At 40.1% G+C, this 19885-nt stretch overlaps 1 protein-coding gene across 3 annotated transcripts in view; it reads right to left on the reverse strand.

The window, feature by feature from the left end:
- Positions 1-19885, reverse strand: part of NALCN (sodium leak channel, non-selective) — a 186133-nt gene that overhangs the window by 11528 nt on the left and 154720 nt on the right. For all 3 annotated transcript variants that reach the window (XM_088667555.1, XM_088667554.1, XM_088667553.1), the window contains 19 exons: positions 19132-19233; positions 18683-18752; positions 18116-18207; positions 17034-17156; positions 15764-15820; positions 15383-15503; positions 15160-15291; positions 11674-11841; positions 10852-10956; positions 9549-9655; positions 7703-7823; positions 7508-7606; positions 5875-5968; positions 4255-4361; positions 3024-3098; positions 2505-2624; positions 2148-2216; positions 1313-1461; positions 782-875 (listed from right to left, as the gene is read on the reverse strand). In XM_088667555.1, the coding sequence (XP_088523681.1) occupies positions 782-875; positions 1313-1461; positions 2148-2216; positions 2505-2624; positions 3024-3098; positions 4255-4361; positions 5875-5968; positions 7508-7606; positions 7703-7823; positions 9549-9655; positions 10852-10956; positions 11674-11841; positions 15160-15291; positions 15383-15503; positions 15764-15820; positions 17034-17156; positions 18116-18207; positions 18683-18752; positions 19132-19233 (2005 nt within the window). The remainder of the gene's footprint in view (positions 1-781; positions 876-1312; positions 1462-2147; positions 2217-2504; positions 2625-3023; positions 3099-4254; positions 4362-5874; positions 5969-7507; positions 7607-7702; positions 7824-9548; positions 9656-10851; positions 10957-11673; positions 11842-15159; positions 15292-15382; positions 15504-15763; positions 15821-17033; positions 17157-18115; positions 18208-18682; positions 18753-19131; positions 19234-19885) is intronic.

Here is a 19885-nt window from a genome sequence, read left to right on the forward strand (position 1 = left end):
TTCCTCTTCAACCTGACCTTTGGCTGATTAATATTCTACAGCCATTTAAATGTGTCTGTGGTAAAGGGGAGGGGTTTACTGTTTTGCTGTTTTGTTTTACTTATTTACTTGTTTTAATCCTCTATTTTATTCTGTGAACCGCCCAGAGATCTTATGAAGGGCGGTATATGAATCTAATAAATAATAAAAACATCTACCATGCCCTCCTTTAGCAGTCCTTTTACCAAAATAATAAGGCCCACTCACGTCAGCCTTTCACTGTAGACATTACCAGCATCGTGGCAGAAAGAGAACCTGTGTTCTAAGCCCCAAGACAGTGGGGCTACCTTAATCTATATATGATTTGCAGTTGTAAGAGAGCTAGTGGTTTGAGATGAAAGCAGCACCAGTCCTGTGCATTAGCATTTACACACATCTGAGATAATAATGTTTTGGCATTTATTGCAGCAGATCCAGTACTGGATTTAAAGGATAACAAATGTTTATCAGTTAGCAATATAATCAACATATTCAGAAAGTCCCCCACTTGCTAGCAATTAATACAAAGATGGTGGGTGATATTTAGAACAGCAAAATATATGCATACTTGTTGACATTGTCCATGGACTTAAATGGTTATGCATTTATTCCTATAACATGTCAAATAAATACATGAATGTTTGTGTGAATGGTAGCTTTTTTAAAAAAAAAAAGCACAGCACAGTTAAGTCACAAAGCTAGGCTGTTAGATATGCAGTGGTTTCAATATTTATGTCTTGTTTTATAATTGTGTTCAATTTACCATGCAGTCATGCATGATCTTGTTCCAGTCTTCCCCAGTGACTATTCTGAAGAGTACAGTAATGGCCTTACCAGCTGATGAAAAGTTGGCATGCCTGTTTTTAAACAAACAAAAAAATTTGTTCAGTGTGTGACAAGTGAAATTCAGCATTAAAAAACATTAGATGTTGTGATCTTTTCCTCCTCTCCCTTACTTAACTAGTCCGAAGCATTTTCCATGGCGACTATTAATTATAGTGAGAGGCTATATTGTGCTTGCTATATAGTAATCTACCTGATCTTCTCATTTCCAGAAGCCCAGCCTGCAAATTATTTCTACTACAGGAAATAACATGAGTACTTATACATAGAATGGGAGTAGCATAGTACAGCTGCTTCATGCATTTTGTGTGCCCATAACTAGACTGCACAAGCATGGATTCTGAGACCCAACCCAGAATCAAATTTCTTGAGAAACTCAACAAACATTCACGCTCAAACACAGCAATGCCACAATATCATTTACTTTCTGGTGGAGTAAAAAATGTCATACCTGTTGATGTTCTCTCCATATTTTACAGTGCCAAATAAAACTACTCCTGCGAAAGCATAGCAAAGTAACAGCAGGAACATCCCTACTATGATGAAAAAGCTCTTGTACATGCTGACAACCACTGTCAGAAGCAGCATCTTCAGGGTCACCTAAAAGATATAAGGAAAGCAATGGAAAATAACGTTTAATAATAGAAATGGGGCAAAACAGTGACACAGCTGAGTAGCATTAGAAACCTGTAGCCAATGAATTGGCTGGTTAGTTTCACTTATATGTGACATCCAGCCCCTTCCATTTACTGCTTCCTGACCCTCATTGTATCCCTAGGATTGCCTGGTCACAATGCTCCAGCAACAATACAATTATATTTCCACTTATATGCAGTGTTCAAAGCACAGCAGCACCGTTAGGGTCTAGAATTGACACACAGCAACCCTTTGCTCTCTGACCCATGGTGTTGAGTCCTCCAAAGGTACCTTCCTGCTTACCCTTCCTTTCCTCAATCTCTTGCTCCTTTCTGCAAGACTACTCTGCATTCCTCCTTCATGCTCTTTACTCTCAGATTGCTGCCCCTAGTTTCTGGGACCTCTTTCCAGCCATCAGACCTCCCAACAAAGCTATTCCTGTCTCTAGTACCCAAACTGAACTGCAAATTTCTGAACTGTGCTATTTGCCAGGACCGGGATTGGGCAGTGACAGAACCCCGGGGGTGGGGGGCAGGACCAAGGGCAGTGGGCATGGGTGGTGTGTACACCTACCATCTCGTCACCCCCCCACCCTCAGTACCATACTGAAAAGAATAGAGCAGCCAAACAAACAAGCCACTTTTACTCACATGTTTCCCACAGATCGAGAAGAACCTGAAGACAATTACGCATGCACCCATCATGTATGTATAGGCATTCTGGAATTCAAACACAGAAGTTGTTTCTGCTTGGTACTACTCAAATGGCAGGTTAAAATACTAAGGACTATTACTGTTTACATCTAATTACATCTGATCTTTGGGTTGGGGAAAAGCAGGGTGATCAGTTTGTATTTCCCCCCTCTTTTGAACAAATAGTAATTATTATTATTATTATTAATAATAATAATACCGAAGCAGCTCATGAATTACATTTCAGATATACAAACTACAATAGTCCTATGTGATCAGTTCTGACAAAAAAAAAAGCAGTTTCCTGGAACGTACAGTTAGGGCAAAGTGGAGTATCACCCAAATGACTCCTAAAGATGTCACCAAGAGATCATAGCGATTTCTTCTGCTCTGCCAAAATCCAGCAGGTGACATAGCAATAATTTTCATGGTAACCTGTAAGAGAGGAATGCATATGTTATTACTTTTCTGGGAGGCATCATTCATCATGCCCACCACACCCCAAAAATTCTGCACTACAGGTAACTCACAACTTAAGCATATGTAACATGTACATTTAGCTTTATATGTTTGGCAAAAATGTATTATCCCCCGCAAAGGAGGCAGAAAGGGGGGCAATCCCACCCTATATGTGATTTTGGTTTATATGCTATCCACAGAACGTAACCCCTTGCGCAAGTTGAGTGTCACCGATACCCAAACTGGGGGGTTATTGGCAAATCAGTATGAATCTGAACAGATTGAAAAGTAAAACTGTTGCATGATGTCCAAAAGCAAAACTGACAAAAGACGCAATGTTGTAGACTGGAGAAATTGTGAAATATATCACCTTACCTCAAGAACAAAAATGAAGGTGAAGACGACGGACATTGCTGCTAAAGGACCGGTAACGGGGTCTTGATCATCCCACTTACATAAAAGAAGAAACAGGGCTTTATAAAGTATTTCTAAATTATTAAAAGAACACTAGTGCCTGCTGGATCAGGCCAGAGGCCCATCTAGTCCAGCATCCCATTCTCACAACGGCCAACTGAATACCTATGGAAAATCCGCAAGCAGGAACTGAGCATAACAGCACTCTCCTTTGCTGCAGTTTCCAGCAAGAACATAACCACCAGGGTTAGTAGCCAGGGTTAGTAGACTTATCCTCCATGAATGTCGAATTCTCTATGAAAGCCATCCAAGCTGGTGGTCATCATTGCTTCAGGTGGGAGCAAATCCCACAGTCTAACTATGCACTGTGTGAAGAACTAATTTATTTTGTTTGACTCGGACATTCCAATGTTCAGCTCCACTGGATATTTCCCAAGTTCTAATGTTATGTGAGAAGGAGAAAAACTTTACCCACTTTCTCATCCCGTGAATAATTTTATATACCGTATTTTTCGCTCCATAAGACACACTTTTTTCCTCCTAAAAAGGGGAAATGTCTGTGCATCTTATGGAGCGAATGCGTGGTCTCTGGAGCCGAATTGCCCAGGGGCGAAAAGCAGATTGTGCCTTTTTTATTTTTAGAAAGAGCTAAAGGCTAACGAGGAAAAGGGGAAGCCGCTCAGCAGCTGGTTGCAAGAGATCGGGGAGGAAGATAAGGGACGCTAGCTCCCTTCCGCCCCACCCCCTTGCCCAGGCCTCCATTGTTGAATGTTCTGCAGAGGGAGGCTGTTTGTTTCCCCGGCAACATGTGACTGGCTGATTGGATTATCTGTCAGATTAGATTATCAGAAGCTGCAGAACTGTGAGTTGAACAGGATTTTTTCCCTTTGCAAAGTAAACTCAACAACTTTGAGCTGACCCTTTAAAAAATGGGGCTTTCCCCTTTTCCTCCTCTGAAAACTAAGTGCGTCTTATGGTCAGGCGCGTCTTATGGAGCGAAAAATATGGTGCTTCTATCATGTTGCCTCTAGCCTTTACTCTAACTCAACAGCCCCAAATATTGTATGCTTTCCTCATAGGGGAGCTGCTTTATCCTCTTGATCATTTTGCTTTGCCGTTTTCTGAACCTTTCCCAACGCTACAGTATATAATCTACTGCTTTGCAAGATGTCGTAAGGAACAGAGCAAATACCTTAACAGATAACAACACAGACTGGGCCAAGACAAGCACAGCAATGGTCCTCTTGAAAAATGGATGTTGAGTTATATCATACATCTTGGCTCGAAATCCATCATTATCTGGGAAAAACAATTAAAAGCACACAGTTTAATAAAGTATATGATTCTTTTGTGTCATTCTCTATTTTCCTGAACTTTGTCTAGTTTGCATATACACAATAATAAATCTTAGACCTTTAAATTTTGAACAGTTTTTGAATTCAAATTCTGAACTTCTAAAGCACATTTTGGGCTGAAGCCCTTTCACAAAATTTATAAGCGCAGAACATTTTCACTTTAATACCGTGTTTCTCCTAAAATAAGACATGCCTATAAAATAAGCCATGGCACGATTTCCATGTGTTGAAAAAATATAAGACATACCCCGAAAATAAGCCGTAGTGCTACCGTATGTGAGCTCTACTTGGTGAAGAGGACAAAAGTGGCATTTGCGGTGGAGAAGAGAGGAAGGCACGAAGAAGAAAAGAGGAGCGATTAAAGACGCCTCATGAATGACCTCCGTGTGTGTCTCTTTCTCTCCCCGTGCGTGTCTCTTTCTCTCCCCCTGTGCGCATCTTTCTTTCTCCCCCTGTGCGCGTCCCTTTCTCTCCCCCTGTGCGCGTCCCTTTCTCTCCCCCTGTGCGCGTCCCTTTCTCTCCCCCTGTGCGCGTCCCTTTCTCTCCCCCTGTGCGCGTCCCTTTATCTCCCCCTGTGCGAGTCTCTTTCTCTCCCCCTGTGCGCGTCCCTTTCTCTCCCCCTGTGCGAGTCTCTTTCTCTCCCCCTGTGCGAGTCTCTTTCTCTCCCCCTGTGCGTCTCTCTCTCTCTCTCTCTCTCTCTCTCTCTCTCTCTCTCTCTCTCTCTCCCTCTCTCTCTCTCTCACACACACACACACACACACACACACAGCCCACCTCTCGCTTCCCCCCACCTTTTCCCCCTTCCATTCTACCGGTATGTGCCCAGCCATGAGTTGCTTGTTGATTTCCTCTTGATGGCCGAGACAGAGAGCGAGGCAGGCAAACTGCAGCTACGGTAGGAAAGTAGCGAGCTCTCGCAGACATGCGGGTGGTTTTTTTAAAACTGACATCCCCTCCCTTCTCATTTTGCCGAGAGACCCAGACAACTTGCATTCCTAGGCTTCAAAGGTTATGCATATGAAAGAGGAGATTAAGGAGATAGATAAAGACAACTTCCTATTATCACCTTGCCTTTGTCCTGAAAGATAGAAACCTTATGGTAGCCATGAGATCTGGGCATCAAAGGAAAGTACTTAACAGCTATTTGGTAAAGCCAATTGTGATCTCAGGCAGCATCTGGCTAATCAGTCCTGAGAAAGAGAAACGTGATTTCTGTTGTACAGCATCTGTAAAATTCATATAAAAAATCATTTCCCTGTTATGATCCAGCCCCCGAATAAGACATCCCTTGAAAATAAGCCATGGTGTGTTTTTCTGAGGAAAAAATAAATATAAGACGTGTCTTATTTTAGGAGAAACACGGTACTCACAAACTCATAGGGGCCTCATGATTACAATTAGAATATGAAACCTACATTCCTGCTGAATTACGAATCCAAGTGAAATGGCTTTGATACCTGGGCGAGGTGGGAGATGAAGTGGCTGTGCTATCTTCAGTCTGCTCTTGAGATCCTCCCATCGCCTCTGATCAACTGTCAGCAAAGCTGTCCCCTAAATGAACAAGAATAACAAAATAACTTATGTATTTATTTGTTTGTCAAAAAGTGTGTGTGTGTGTGGGGGGTATAACTGTACACCATTTTTTCTATCCTATCTTTGGCTACCAAGAAATGGTTTGAACAAAAGCTTCTCATATTGCCTCCAAAAGATACACCTGCCCTGGTACATATTTAAAAGTGAATGGGGCCATGGTCCTGGCCCCACTCCTGAGCTTGGGCGGATCCCTGGTCCCACTTCTCAACATCCAGGCATTGGATGTGGATGTCAAAGAAAGGGAAGCCTACATGAGAGCTGGATACCCCATCGTACATTAGGATTTCTAGGGGCAGGGAATTCAAAAGCTTGGGTGCAATAGCTGAGAATATTTCCCCATGAAAATCCACTTGCCTATCCACAGAAGCAGGTCCTCAGTTAATAACTGGGGGAAGGTTCATATAGGAGAAGATGGTCCAGAAGATAACAAAGTCTCAACCAGGCAGATGGCCTTCTCAGTAGTGGCGCCTGCCCTGCGGAACACCCTCCCATAAGATGTCAAGGAAACAAACAACTATGTGACTTTTCGAAGACATCGGAAGGCAGCCCTGTTTAGGGAAGTTTTTAACGTTTGACGTTTTATTGTATTTTTAATATTCTGTTGGGAGCCGCCGAGAGTGGCTGGGGAAACCTAGCCAGATGGCAGGGTATAAATAATAAATTTCTTCTTCTTCTTCTTCTTCTTCTTCTTCTTCTTCTTCTTCTTCTTCTTCTTCTTCTTCTTCTTCTTCTTCTTCTTCTTCTTCTTCTTCTTCTTCTTCTTCTTCTTCTTCCTATTACCTTATAGGATAACACCAGCATTCTCAATTGGGCATAGAAGTGAACAGGGTGCCACATTTTGTTCCTGCTGAAACTTGAGGATTCTACAGAGGTGTACCCAAGTATGGTCCATTATAGTAGTCTCACCCCAGAGCATTAGAATGCACTACAGTAGTCTAACCCTGGAAGTTACTAACTTCCAGGGCATATCAGTCTATTTCCATTGCACGTCATTTTCACAAGTGTTCCCATTCCATTTTCCCTCGCTTTGTGATTTTTATTTATTTATTTATTTAAAATCTGTATGGAAATTCCTATTTACATGTGTTTTTTAAACAAATATGTATTTAAATGTGTAATTCATCTCATTGCATTTCTAAACATCTTTTATCCCAAAATATATATTGCATTTCTTTTGAGAAAAGAACTGCACTGTAACATTCTGAAAAGTGTGAAATCTGAAGGAAAAACGATATTCCACTGTGTATCCAGGAGGTACAAATTAGGTCAGTTCTCTTTAAATCATGGGCTGAATGAAATTCTCCTCCACCTCTAGCAAGTGATACGATGACTGTGGCCAGTTAAATCTCTCCAGGAATGGGTGCAGTTGGCAGATGAACCCAAGTTGGTATCGTTTTATACCTGCAATGTTATCTGATAACTGCATGGCAGCACTTGGGAGGTGCAAAGACAATATAAAAAAATATTTCATGAGAAATAGAAAGTCTGCATTATTACCTTATTTTCATTGAAATTAGCAATGACGACTCCAACGAAAAGAGTTAGCCCAATCATACAGCCAAGGAATACAAAGACATGGATGTAGATGCCATGAATCTGCATAAATAATTTTTTTAAAAAAAATGTTACTCATCTGTAGAAATTAAAGGAGGAATTAAAAGGTCTGAGAAGTGCTGAGGTATGTATACTCACGGGCCCCACACGATGAATGATAACATCTCTGACTTCAACCCATCCCTTTAAGGAAAGGACTTCAAATAATGCCAACATTGCATTCCCAACGTTGTCAAAGTTAAAGTTCCGAGGGTTGGCCCTGTTAAAATATCACAGGGAAGGGTAGCAAAAATACATGCAGTCAAGGTCCCTAATTGTACCGAAAGAACTGACAAATCTCTTAGTAACACAAGTGAGTAGTTTAGAGCAAAACACACACACACAGTCATGGAGACAATCATATACATTCCTGGGATATATATTTACATTTCTTATTCACTTTTTCCCCTGGATTAAGTAGCTAACATTAAAAGAGGCCAGTCATGGATAAGAGTGCCATTTGATCCCTGAACATCTGGAAAAATAGACTAACAGTGCAATTCATGTACATCTGCTCTGAAGTAAACATGGTCAGCGTGTATAGGATCCCAGAAGATTTAAGGATGTGGATCTCCAGTGTCATGTTTTAACCTCACACCACCTACTACTAAGTGCCTCAATATGTGGTCCATGACCCTGGAATAAAACTGGAGGACACCAATGTATCAATGCAATATTATTATTTATTAATTGTTGAATGCAATTTAAGTCTGTTGATTACAATGCATCCACTTTGAGTATGGCTTAGTTGAATATCAGCCTCCGCACTCAAGTCTCCAGTCTGTGCACTTTTCCTCATGGTAAATACATTTTCTTACACTGGCAAAATTGGTTCCTCACATTATTAGTGCTGCTGATTAAAGTCTTTAGATTGCTTACACATAGAGACTTAGGTTATGGGCTTTATCTAAAAAACCCCTGAAAGTATTTGATACTGCAAACACCATAGCTGCTCCATCACCAGCTGCTCCCATCACAGGGCATCGTTTCAATAGAATAGCAAGGCACTTTCCCCTATCCACATATAGCTTCCCATGTTAAAATTATTTGCAAAAATGAAACCTGCTTTAGAAACCATGATTTCTAATATTAATGGAACACAATGAAAGAAAAACTCCACATATTAGTACTGGAAGCTTCTTTGCAAGCCCCCTCACCAGGATAAATTTTACAATAGTGTTTTGGAAAAGAATAGCAAAAAACCCTATGCTTACATTTGTAAAATAAAGAACAATTTTGAAGGCAGCACAGTGGATGCCCACAATATATGTGGAAATGGCCATTACTTTCCAAGCACCTTCAGACACAGACTACTATTAAGAAGAATCCCCCCCTTCAATTCATTGTGTGGGAATGGGGTCAGAAAGCGGGACAGAAATTCAAGCTGAAGGATCCAAGTATGATATAATCATTTATAAATGACTCTCTCCTTTAAAAATCAAAAGATCGGGTAACTTAACTTCCCTTGGCACATCTAACTCTTCTGACATTTAGAGATTTTGTCATAATATGGTTCTAAATTTATGTGGCTGTAGCTTAAAAGCCTACTCCCTCACTGACAAGGCAGAACTAATATATCCAGCATCTCTACTGCAGTTTTGATAGCCCTTAAAATTGCATTGTCTACATCAAATCTTTTTTTATGTGCCTAGGCTACATATACTCAGTTTCATCATTTTCTAAGCATAGATAAACTGCTTAAAAACTTTGCTGCTCTTAACCAACCAGTACCATTATTTCAATTGTTTTTGCCACAATATTACTAAAAATGTGTCCACATGCTCTCCTGGTTGTGTGATTTACCACTAAAATCGAAGTGTAGGAAGGAGTACTTGGCTTGCCAAAGTTAACTATCATGTAGCTGAGACTTCCAATGTCCACTGCATATCTTAGAATACTAACTGAATCTTCAGAATAAATGCACTAGCCATAATATACTACTTACCAGACTCGAGGCACCCAAAATCCAGGCTTCTTTTCGCCGGGTCTTAATTTTAGATTTAGATTTTTGGAAACACTTACATTTATTCGGAATATGCCATGGCAGTCTTCCTATAATAAACATAAAATAATGCTCATAAAAAGCTGCAAACAAACCAAAAAATATCCCGTATGACAAACACCAGGAAATTATGTCATAAATTGAGCGTAAGTATTGCTTTTAATTTAACTCAAGGAGTCAAATCCCTCATTAACCAACATCCCACCCTAGGCTAGCAAAGATGATACATTCATAAAAAGGGTATTGTTTATGATGAGACAGAAAGAGAAAGAAACCTGTACATTTAGCAAAGTTGCACTTCCTTGACTGAAAAGGCATGTACTTTGTTGGCAACATCTGTTCAACAAAAGCAATTACTTTCTTGGTGAGGCAGAGGGAAGGAATCCATACTCCTGCTGTCCCTCTCCACTCACTAACTAGCATGGGGCTATTTCATATTTGATTCAGTATGCATTTTAAGCTGACTCTATCAAATTGCACTTTCTGAAACAATTATGAGAACCTTCAAAATTGCACTATTATCTGAATTTTTGATGCATTTCTCCAACCAGTGCTTACCAAAATGCATATATTAGGGAGAAATGTGCATTCAAATGAATATATTTGTGAAGAATGCCTTATATTAGGAAATATACTTGCAAAAAGGTGTACGTTTTTCAAAATCACATACAAAAATGTTTTATTAGAATAAACATGCACCTGAAAAAGTGTGTATGTGTGTGTGAGAGAGATACACACACACACACACACACACACACACACACACCACAAACTGCTGCAGAAATGTGTACAACTGAATTCAAGATTGGAAAAATGAGAAACTGAAAGAATCATTCCTACTAACAGCCTTGTTGGCAAAGCTGAGTGCGTCATCTGCTCACCAACCACAAATGTACACATTGCATACACTACTGCTCTGTGTGAAGATTTCTAAATTGGGACCACAGAGCTGTTTCACAGTGGCAATGCAGGTCTGCCATCTCTCACACATGTCTTATGTTGATCTCATGTGATGTATAGCCATGTTATTGGTAAAACTTCTGAGTGAACCATAAATTTCTGACACAATATAAAGCAGCTTCATATATACTTTTCTTTTTTTGTGCATTTTCTGTCGTCCTTAAATGTCTCATAAACTTCCCCCACCCTACTCTAGAATGGAACCACAGAAGCTAGTGGAATTTTGCCCATGTGCAAAGGAAGGAGATGCTCTGTACATGCTGAAGCAAGCAATACTTGTTCTTACCCTTGCAATAATATGTGGATCATTGCACTTAGCCAGTTTCCCAGCAAAAAGCTGAACTCCAAAGCTTGCAAAAACAAGCATCAATGTCAGCAAAAGAATGGAAACCTGTAGGAATAAATGAAAAGCAGCCCAACTTTACTGAAAACGGTCTTATATTCAATGTTTAAATTCTCTATGGGAATCTTCTCTTAAGCCACCTCATTCTTTTCGTTCACATATGTATTTTCATATCCTTTAACCCCAGTGACATGCCTCTTACTGCATTTAAATGCATTCCTCACTCCATTCAAGTAAATTTCATGACCTACATTTTATGCATGCAGGTAAACCTCTTTGCAATTAGAAACACAATCATAATAAGAGCTATCTTGTCCAGCATCCTGCTTCACACATCGATAAACTACATGTCTTTGGGAAACTCATAAGCAGGACATTCTTTAAAGGACACTTGGGTCATCACAACATTATAGAATACAAAGCTTTTTTATGTACACTGCTTAGAAATGCCAGATATTAAGCGGTATATAAATAGCTTAGATAAAATAAATGGGCAATTTTGATGCATTCTCCCCAGACTTTAACCAGAACTTTGGAAGGGCCCAATTACAGTATTTTTTATTCCCCTTATTCTACGGAAGAGCTTATAACTAAATAGGTTTGGAGAGAGTTACCCAGTCTAAGAACAGGTGGGATTTTAACATGTTCTTTTTAGGATGTAGTGAAATGCATTGATCATAAACCTATTGAACAGATACTGATGAATGCAATACAATTGACTTTTAAATCTTTTATTGGAAGATTAACAAAATAAACACTGCTCACAAGAAAGATTTCCTTGAAGCCGCTGAATAGTTCTCGGACCACCTTTCTCATCTGAGGCACCAGCTTAAATATCCGAAGTGGCCGGAGACACCGTAACACCATTAAGAGCTGAACTCCTGACTTCGCAGGGACGTTTTGCGGCATCCAGCAGAGAAATATCAAGCTTACCTTTTGAAAGGTGGAAGAGGACATAGCCCAGGAATTTAAAAAAAACAACAACACATTGCACATACTCATTTGCTAGCTTGGGCAGGTGAGGTTGAAAGTTAGTCTTAAAACCTTTTAAATAAAGTAAAATATCTCACACAGAACACCAGAATAAAATGCAATCCTAACTATGTCATGAGTATGCCAAGCTTATGGTCCTACTGTGCACAGCTGCAATCCGGTAGGCAAAGCTGGAATCCTAAGAGTAATACTACAAACAATAGCCAGCATAGTAATAATGACAGCAAGTCCCATAAATGGAATGTCTTCTCCATACGATCTAACCTAGCATCAATTTTAACGTGATTTCAGCACCAAGGACATATATCTGTATTTGCTAGGATATGTCAGCATTTACCAGTGACCTGGAAGCTGTACGCTGGCTCGCTCGGCCAATAATGCGAGATAAGCGCCACAACCCCACAGTCAGTCACGACTGGACATAATGGTCAGGGGTTCCTTTACCTTTTAAAGTAGCATGATTATGGTCTGTCTGTTCTACATTTCATGATTCTGTTTTATTTATTTTCTTTTTTCAGGGTTTTTTTTTAGGGGGGTGGGTGGGTTATAGTTTATTTCCGTTATTTTATTGTAAGCCACCCATGGAAATTTTACTGAAGGGCAGCATAGAAAGCTTCAGGTTTTTTAAAAAAATCCCTGAATAATCACAATGATGCTCGCCAATGACACCCTCACATTCGGTACCAATTAACAAAGGGACGAGGCTGGCGCTGTGGTCTAAACCACTGAGCCTCTTGGGCTTGCCGATCAGAAGGTCAGCAGTTTGAATCTGTGCGGCAGGGTGAGCTCCCGTTGCTCTGTCCCAACTTCTATCAACCTAGTAGTTCGGAAGCATGCCAGTGGCAAGTAGATAAATAGGTAGGGCTGTGGCAGGAAGATAAATGGCGTTTCCATGAGCTCTGGCACTTGTCATGGTGTTCTGTTGCACCAGAAGCAGTTTAGTCATGCTGGTCACATGACCTGGAAAGCTGTCTGTGGACAAACACCAGCTCCCTGGGCCTGAAAGGCGAGATGAATGCCACACCCTATAGTCACCTTTGACTGGACTTAAGCGTTCAGCGGTCCTTTACCTTACCTTTACCTACCAACTAACACATGGCCATGATAGAAATGCCATGATGTTACATCAGCCTGTGTTAACACACCAGCATAACAGTGTGCCGTGATGGCAAAAGGCGACTGAGCAGTAATCTTATCGCACTGAAGTAAAGGTGCAAGAAAGTCTAAATGCCTATTTGTGTACATTTCCTGACTGGTTAGCCAACTTGACTGCCAGCTTGGGCCTTAGTCATGCCCCAGAGAATGGGCAAATCCTGCATTATTCCAGTACCGAGGGCCTTCTCGCGGTTCCCTCGTTGCGAGAAGCCAAGTTGCAGGGAACCAGGCGGAGGGCCTTCTCGGTGGTGGCGCCCGCCCTGTGGAACGCCCTCCCATCAGATGTCAAAGAGAAAAACAGCTACCAGATTTTTAGAAGACATCTGAAGGCAGCCCTGTTTAGGGAGGCTATTAATGTTTCATTGATTATTTTATTTCATCTTTCTGTTGGAAGCCGCCTAGAGTGGCTGGGGAAACCCAGCCAGATGGGTGGGGTATAAATAATAAATTATCTTCTGCTGTGATTATTATCTGGATTTGTTGACCTCCTAGCTTTTGTCAGAAACCTTTCTTGTGAGTAATAACATCTAAGTAATATTTCATCAACACTTTCCATATTAAAATGATATTTTGAGGGGTTGGAAGACATGTAGTGAGTTTCAAAACAACTTTAATCTTGTTTTCGTGCAGGTAATGTCAACAGAATTTAGTTACAAGATGTTCAAGAATTGGATATGTGTGCAGTTTTTTAAAATTTAAATTCATTAAATTCATTCTGCGCTCCCAAATAATGGTGCAATGCGGAACAATACATGCTGAACTGAACATTTGTAAATGTTAGAGTTATTTAGAAATGGAGATTGAATGCAGTTTTTCTTCTTCTTCAAATAAAGTAGAAGAGGCGGAGAAGGATTTCTGAGAAAAGACCTCATTGTCTGACTCCATACATGCAAGGCTTGAATACAAATTGATTGTGACAAATTATATTCATTATATCTGTGACACAGTCCAATATCTACAAGATTTAATCAAGCTCACAATGTTTTCACTTAGAAGTCTTGTTCAGATATAGTGCTATGATTTTTTAAAAAACAGTCTTTTTTGATAATATGAACATTAAGTATTTATCTAATGCCATCTATACATAGTTCGATATTAAATTATTTCTTTTATAAAAGAAATCACTGTACTTTCCTGTCTATAAGACACCCCCATGTATAAGACACCCCCTATTTTGGGGGACTGAAGTTTCAGAAAATGGGGGGAGATGGCAAAAAGTTGTTGAGCTTTTTGGGGGGAGGATTGCTTTTTTTAGGCGAAAATGGCGAAAATCGCTCACCACCACACGTCGCTAAATCCGCCTCCCATCTGTCCCCTCACCCGCAGAAGCTGCCAATTGCCCACCCAACTGACACAGTGTCGGCCAATCAACACCACCCATTGACGCAGCAACCAATAATAAGCATAATAGCTGCTGACAGCCGCGGCAGCAACCAATCAACGCCCACCCTACCCATGTATGAGACGACCCCCACTTTTTAGCATGATTTTTAAGGAAAATAATCTAGTATTATACACAGAAAAATACAAGGACTATGTTCCCATGAGGTAGGATAGATACATGTTCTAAAAGCTATCCCCAAATGAACATCTTCCCCCAAATCATGTACTTATGTGCTGGGATCTGTTTTGGAGGCTCTTCCCCTGCCAGCTGAGGAAATATAAATGGCAACAAGGGAGATGAATTTCTCTGAGGTGGTGTCCTATTAATGGAACTAAGTCTTCTGGGAGGCTTGTCTGGCACCTACATTATCCTTTCAGGCCAAGTGCATAAAGCTGAATGCACACAAGTTAAATGTGCATAAGTTGTGAGTCTATTATACTAACAGTGCAACTGAATCATACATTTGCATTTGCATTTCTTAAACATTTCCAGGTAAATAAGTCTTTATGTACCTATGTATAACTGAAAGTACTTTGGAGCTTAAATGTAAATTGCAGACAAACAGTATATACAAATTATTTTTAACTTCTAATGTGGATTCTCATTCTTATTAGATGACATTATTTCCCCAAAGTTTGCTTGGTTCTTTTTTAGTTAATCATGACTAGCACAGAATATTAGGCACGCTGGTGAAAAATAGCTGAAGAGCAAATACTTACAAGATATATAAATATATCCATGACACCTCCAAAGTCTCTTATGACTGCCGTTGGAGTAAAAAACAAGCCATCAGCCATAATCTTCAAATTAAGTTCAATGCTCATGAATATTACAAAAACATATTCAGCGATCTGAGAAGCAAAGGGAAAACCAAATATTATTTACTCCTGAACTTGAAAACAAAGGGTTCTTTTCTACAACATATTACTTTTACATAATTACCTGAAGTGTTGGCGCATGCATCACTCTTCGAAAGGGAGATTCAAACATCATTGAAATGCAAGAGCATATAGTGACAATGATCATTACCCAGTCCAGATATGTAACCAATCCCAGCAAATCACTGCAGAATAAAATGAAACATTCAGAAGGAGTTTCCAATATTAATGGCAAATATCTATTCAACATATGGCATGGATGAGAAAGGTAAATGTAGAACATCTACTACAATTTTAACATTTTATGAATCCATAATAAATCATTACAGTGACATATTAGCAAACATATATTTTCTAGAAAAAAATTAAGTTTAGAAATCATGCACACAGATATAGCAAATGTAACTGGACAAGTAACATTTGTTTTTCTTTTTGCTATGCTTACTAAAGTTGATGATATTTGGTATTTTTCACTGCTCCAGTAACAGGGTCTGTTTTAGAGCTGTAACAGAGGAAAGATATCTTCAGAATTTGCAGTTCAAGCTCTAAGAAGCCATGTAATTATGACACACATACGTCAGAGAACAGATTCCTGGATTTGTGTTTGAATTTAAAGCTTACTGAAGGTCATTTTGAATCAAGTTACTACTTAAGTTATTTCATCTGTGGCATGCCAGGACTAAGAAAAAGTTCTTAGAAGTTCTTAATTTAATTACAGAAAGCTAACAGAAATCAGTACTAGTTTAGATCTTGGTTTAGTTTTGAGACAAGATGACAAAGGGATTGATGGATGTGACAGATGTTAAAAAAATGGATTCCCCCCTCCCTCGTAACACGATCATCACCCAACGAATCTGATTGATAGCAGGTCCTTGTCTGATAAAAATACCTCTTAAAAATGGCTGCATTCGCATATATTAGCCACAGCTTGCTGTGCATGTGCCAGTTATACCTGCTTTGCTTCTCGCTGTTAGAGCTGGGGAGAAATAAACCATGATCCCTGGCTTAGCATTTCATCCAAGCTAGAAATAGGCGCTTCAAGTCAAACAAACTGCACAATAAGTCAAACATGGTTTATTTCCTTCAGGTGCTAAGAAGGCAGCACAAAGCACCCAGGCAGACAGATAACTATGGTTTACTGTGACGTGCAAACTGGACCAATATGTAATACATATCTCAGCCATGGCAATAGCCACTTTCTTAGTTGGATTTAAAAAATCATTACACTCATTCATGGAGGGTAGGCCTATTGGTGGCTATTGGCTGTAATACCTAAATGGAATCGATATGCTCAGAAGCAACATCAGATGCCAGATTGTTGCAATTTAAGTAATTGCTTGGAACTTTAAGAAGTCTAGGCCCAGGTCTAGAGTTATCTTATGTACGCATGGCCCAATAGTACCATGGTGAGCTTCCATGCCCACACCATAGGTCTGCACTAACCATGTGCTGTGGTACCACAGTAAGGGCCTCTATTGCCATGAAATGGCAGTGGAAGAATTTGCAATGGGATGCTGCTGTGCTGTGTGGTGACTGCTTGCAGGTGTTATAGCATGTTTTTTTAAAGGTGTCACCACGAGGAAGTGGCTGGAATGAGGATAACCAAATAAAAAGTTAACTCAGCCGAACCCTATTACTTGATGTATGAGCTTGTGAAGTAAAACACAGAGCCAAAGCGAAAACACAAAGCTGCCACAAAACACTCGGATACATACGCGTTGAAGCGAGCTCGCACAACCACTCTGCAGAAATTTCTGAATCTGTGTTCACGGCCAACAATGAACAGAGGCTTGTCAAAATAGGGGTGATTCTCTCGTAACTCTTCTTCCTGGACTTTCCTTTCAAGAATGAGGGAAAAAAGGGACTTGTAAGATATTCAATCACAGGCAAAGAAGCCAGCAGGAAGGTATATAAAGTATATATTTTGTTAGCTTATAGCAACAAGACCATTGTGGTGCAGTTGAGAGAGGGTTGACTGGGAGCCTTAGGAACGTTCTGCTCATCTGTGGCAACCACAGGATGGCTTTGGGCAAGTCCCTATCTCTCAGCCCGAACTAGCTGTGATGAGGAAAGTATATACTCTCTACAAGTGTGTATCAAAACCGCAGATGGCAAGAATCTTCTTAAAACAGGACATCCACACATTAGAGGAATACATCTAATGCCAGCTGTGACTGTTGGGTGCGTCATCTAAAAGCATACTTCTTGCTTCGGAAATACTGTTTATAGCCCTAAGCAAATTTGTTAATCAACTGGCAGAATAATCCAAATATCCGATCTGTCATGCAAAAGTCTGAATGGGGTGGGTATGTCCTTCCACCCATCCCTGTTCAGCTCTGCCAAATGCCACCATTGTGGGGGTGGGGGAAGCCCCACCAATGAGCAGCAACCCAATGCAGCTGCTTAAAGAGTAGGTGGGCAGATGCTATGGCTGAAATGGGGGTGTTTCAAGGGTAGGGATGGGCCAGCACGAGAGCCAGTGGATCCTTTGCCAAATCTGCTGCCGCTATGAGCTGGAAACGAGCCCAAAATTGGCTTCTTCGCCTCACCAATCTGGGAGCTGGTGTTAGAAGGGGAATTTCACTTCTCTGTCTGCCTTCTGGCCTGGTTGGTGCAAGCGCTGGGGAAGTGAATACAGAGCTGTTTGTGCCCCTCTATCAGACCTCACCACTAACAGCCAGGGTTATGTATTATGACCTCAACCACTCAGATTATTGATTTATGAATAAACTGGGGTACAGTCCTAGTAAATATATTCAATTTAAGAAAGCGGTAGAAATTTAAATTCCCTAAATACCTTTTCATTTCTGCCTGTTCCTTCTTTTCTTGGATCATTTTTATCTCGCTGTCTTCTCTCTGTGCGTTTCTGTACCTCACTGTATTAGAATGCTAGAAGAAGCATTAAAAACCAAAAACAGTTCTCTATTTTACCACACAAGAACAAAGCAAGACAATGGAGGTAACTGCACATAGCTTATATTTTATTTTCAAAAACTCCAGTACTATGAGAAGAGTTTCTTATTCAGTTTTTGAGAAAATTGACAAGTTGATTAGTAATTATGTAGAATGATACTCCACTATTATACATATTAACCAGAGCTCATCCAACCAAAATTAAGCATCTTTACATCCCATTGATTTCAATAGAAGTGGTAGGCATAAACCTCTACCATATATATCAATGGGACTTTGCAAGTGCTAAACACTGGGTAGGCTTTATCAGTTCACAAATTAATGCACTAAAAAGGAACACTAATATTAGTGTTACAAAATCATTACTGTACAATTTGTGATTTGTTATGACAATTGTTTTTCTCCAAGATATTTTAAATTCCACCCCATTCTTAATTTTCGTTTGACTTACATCTTGAGTTAGAGTTTCAAGCGATTTTCCTCTGCTGATTCGCTGACTGTTGGAGCCATGTCTTAGTGACCTGGAAAAATAACACTCTTTTGGGTGACAGATAACTGAGATCAAGTGTCGATCATTACGTGATTACTATTCTAGTGCACCAAGACAGTGTCCCTTGCAATCATTTTTTCTTTGGTTGCATCAAAAGCTTGTACATTTTCAGCCTAGTCTAAATCTACTATCAGCTACTTTTTTTCCTTGGTTTTTTAAATGGATGATTTGAATGTCATGGAAGCTAACAACATTTGAAATGAAAAGCATTTTCTCCCCTTTGTACGTCACACTGATTTATCCTTGTTATTGTCAAAGAAATATGGAGATTAGTTATTTACGGAGCTCTTTTTTCATTTTCATCTGTTTGATATAATCCACCATATTGTAAAATGCAAAACTGTATTTACCTGCGTTCTTGACGTATATGATGCTGGACACTAAGTATTGATCTTTCTTTTGCAGGCTGCCCCTCAAAGGATCCACTCAACATGCGCTGGCGTGTACAGGCCCTAAGGAAATGAGCAGTATCACGGTAGGTAAAAATAAAATTGTACGGCAACCTAACAACTCAGTGTTTTTTTTAAAGGACATAATTCACAGCCCTGCAGGAGATTGGGGGAAAAAACACACACCCCTCAAAACATTCCTCTTCCACTCCTTTCTCTTTCGCAGCCATACATGCTCAAGCCATTACTCAGAACAAGAAGTCGTATAATATAGTTGTCATCTGCCCCATCCTCCTCACACCTAGAAGTTTGGCCTAAAAGCTCTTCCTGCTTCAGCCAGGGCTGTAGGATCAGTGGGACAGAGATATGGCTATTAGACAGGAGAACACCAGCTTCCCAGTTTAATGAATGGCTTCATGGAGAGGGAAGAAAGAAGCCGCCATGGAGTCTGGTGTCAGTCCCCTCCCATGTGTGTATGTGTTTCATGTCTGGAATTGTTTTTCTTCATTTTAAATATGGATAAATTAAATACTTCAGAGATACCTCATGTGGAACTCTTTGTCTAATCAACTCCTAAACAGTGTGCTTTCATCAGAGTGTTTAATACAGAGCAATTACATGACCTCCTGTTCTATCCTTGCCTTTCCATCCATCTCTCCTTGTTTTCCTGATTCCCCGTCAAACCCTGGTGCTATTCCTTTTTTCACCTTTGAAT

This window comes from Zootoca vivipara, chromosome 4 (genome assembly GCF_965207765.1).
Source record: "Zootoca vivipara chromosome 4, rZooViv2.hap1.1, whole genome shotgun sequence".
Classification (NCBI taxonomy): Eukaryota; Metazoa; Chordata; class Lepidosauria; order Squamata; family Lacertidae; genus Zootoca; species Zootoca vivipara.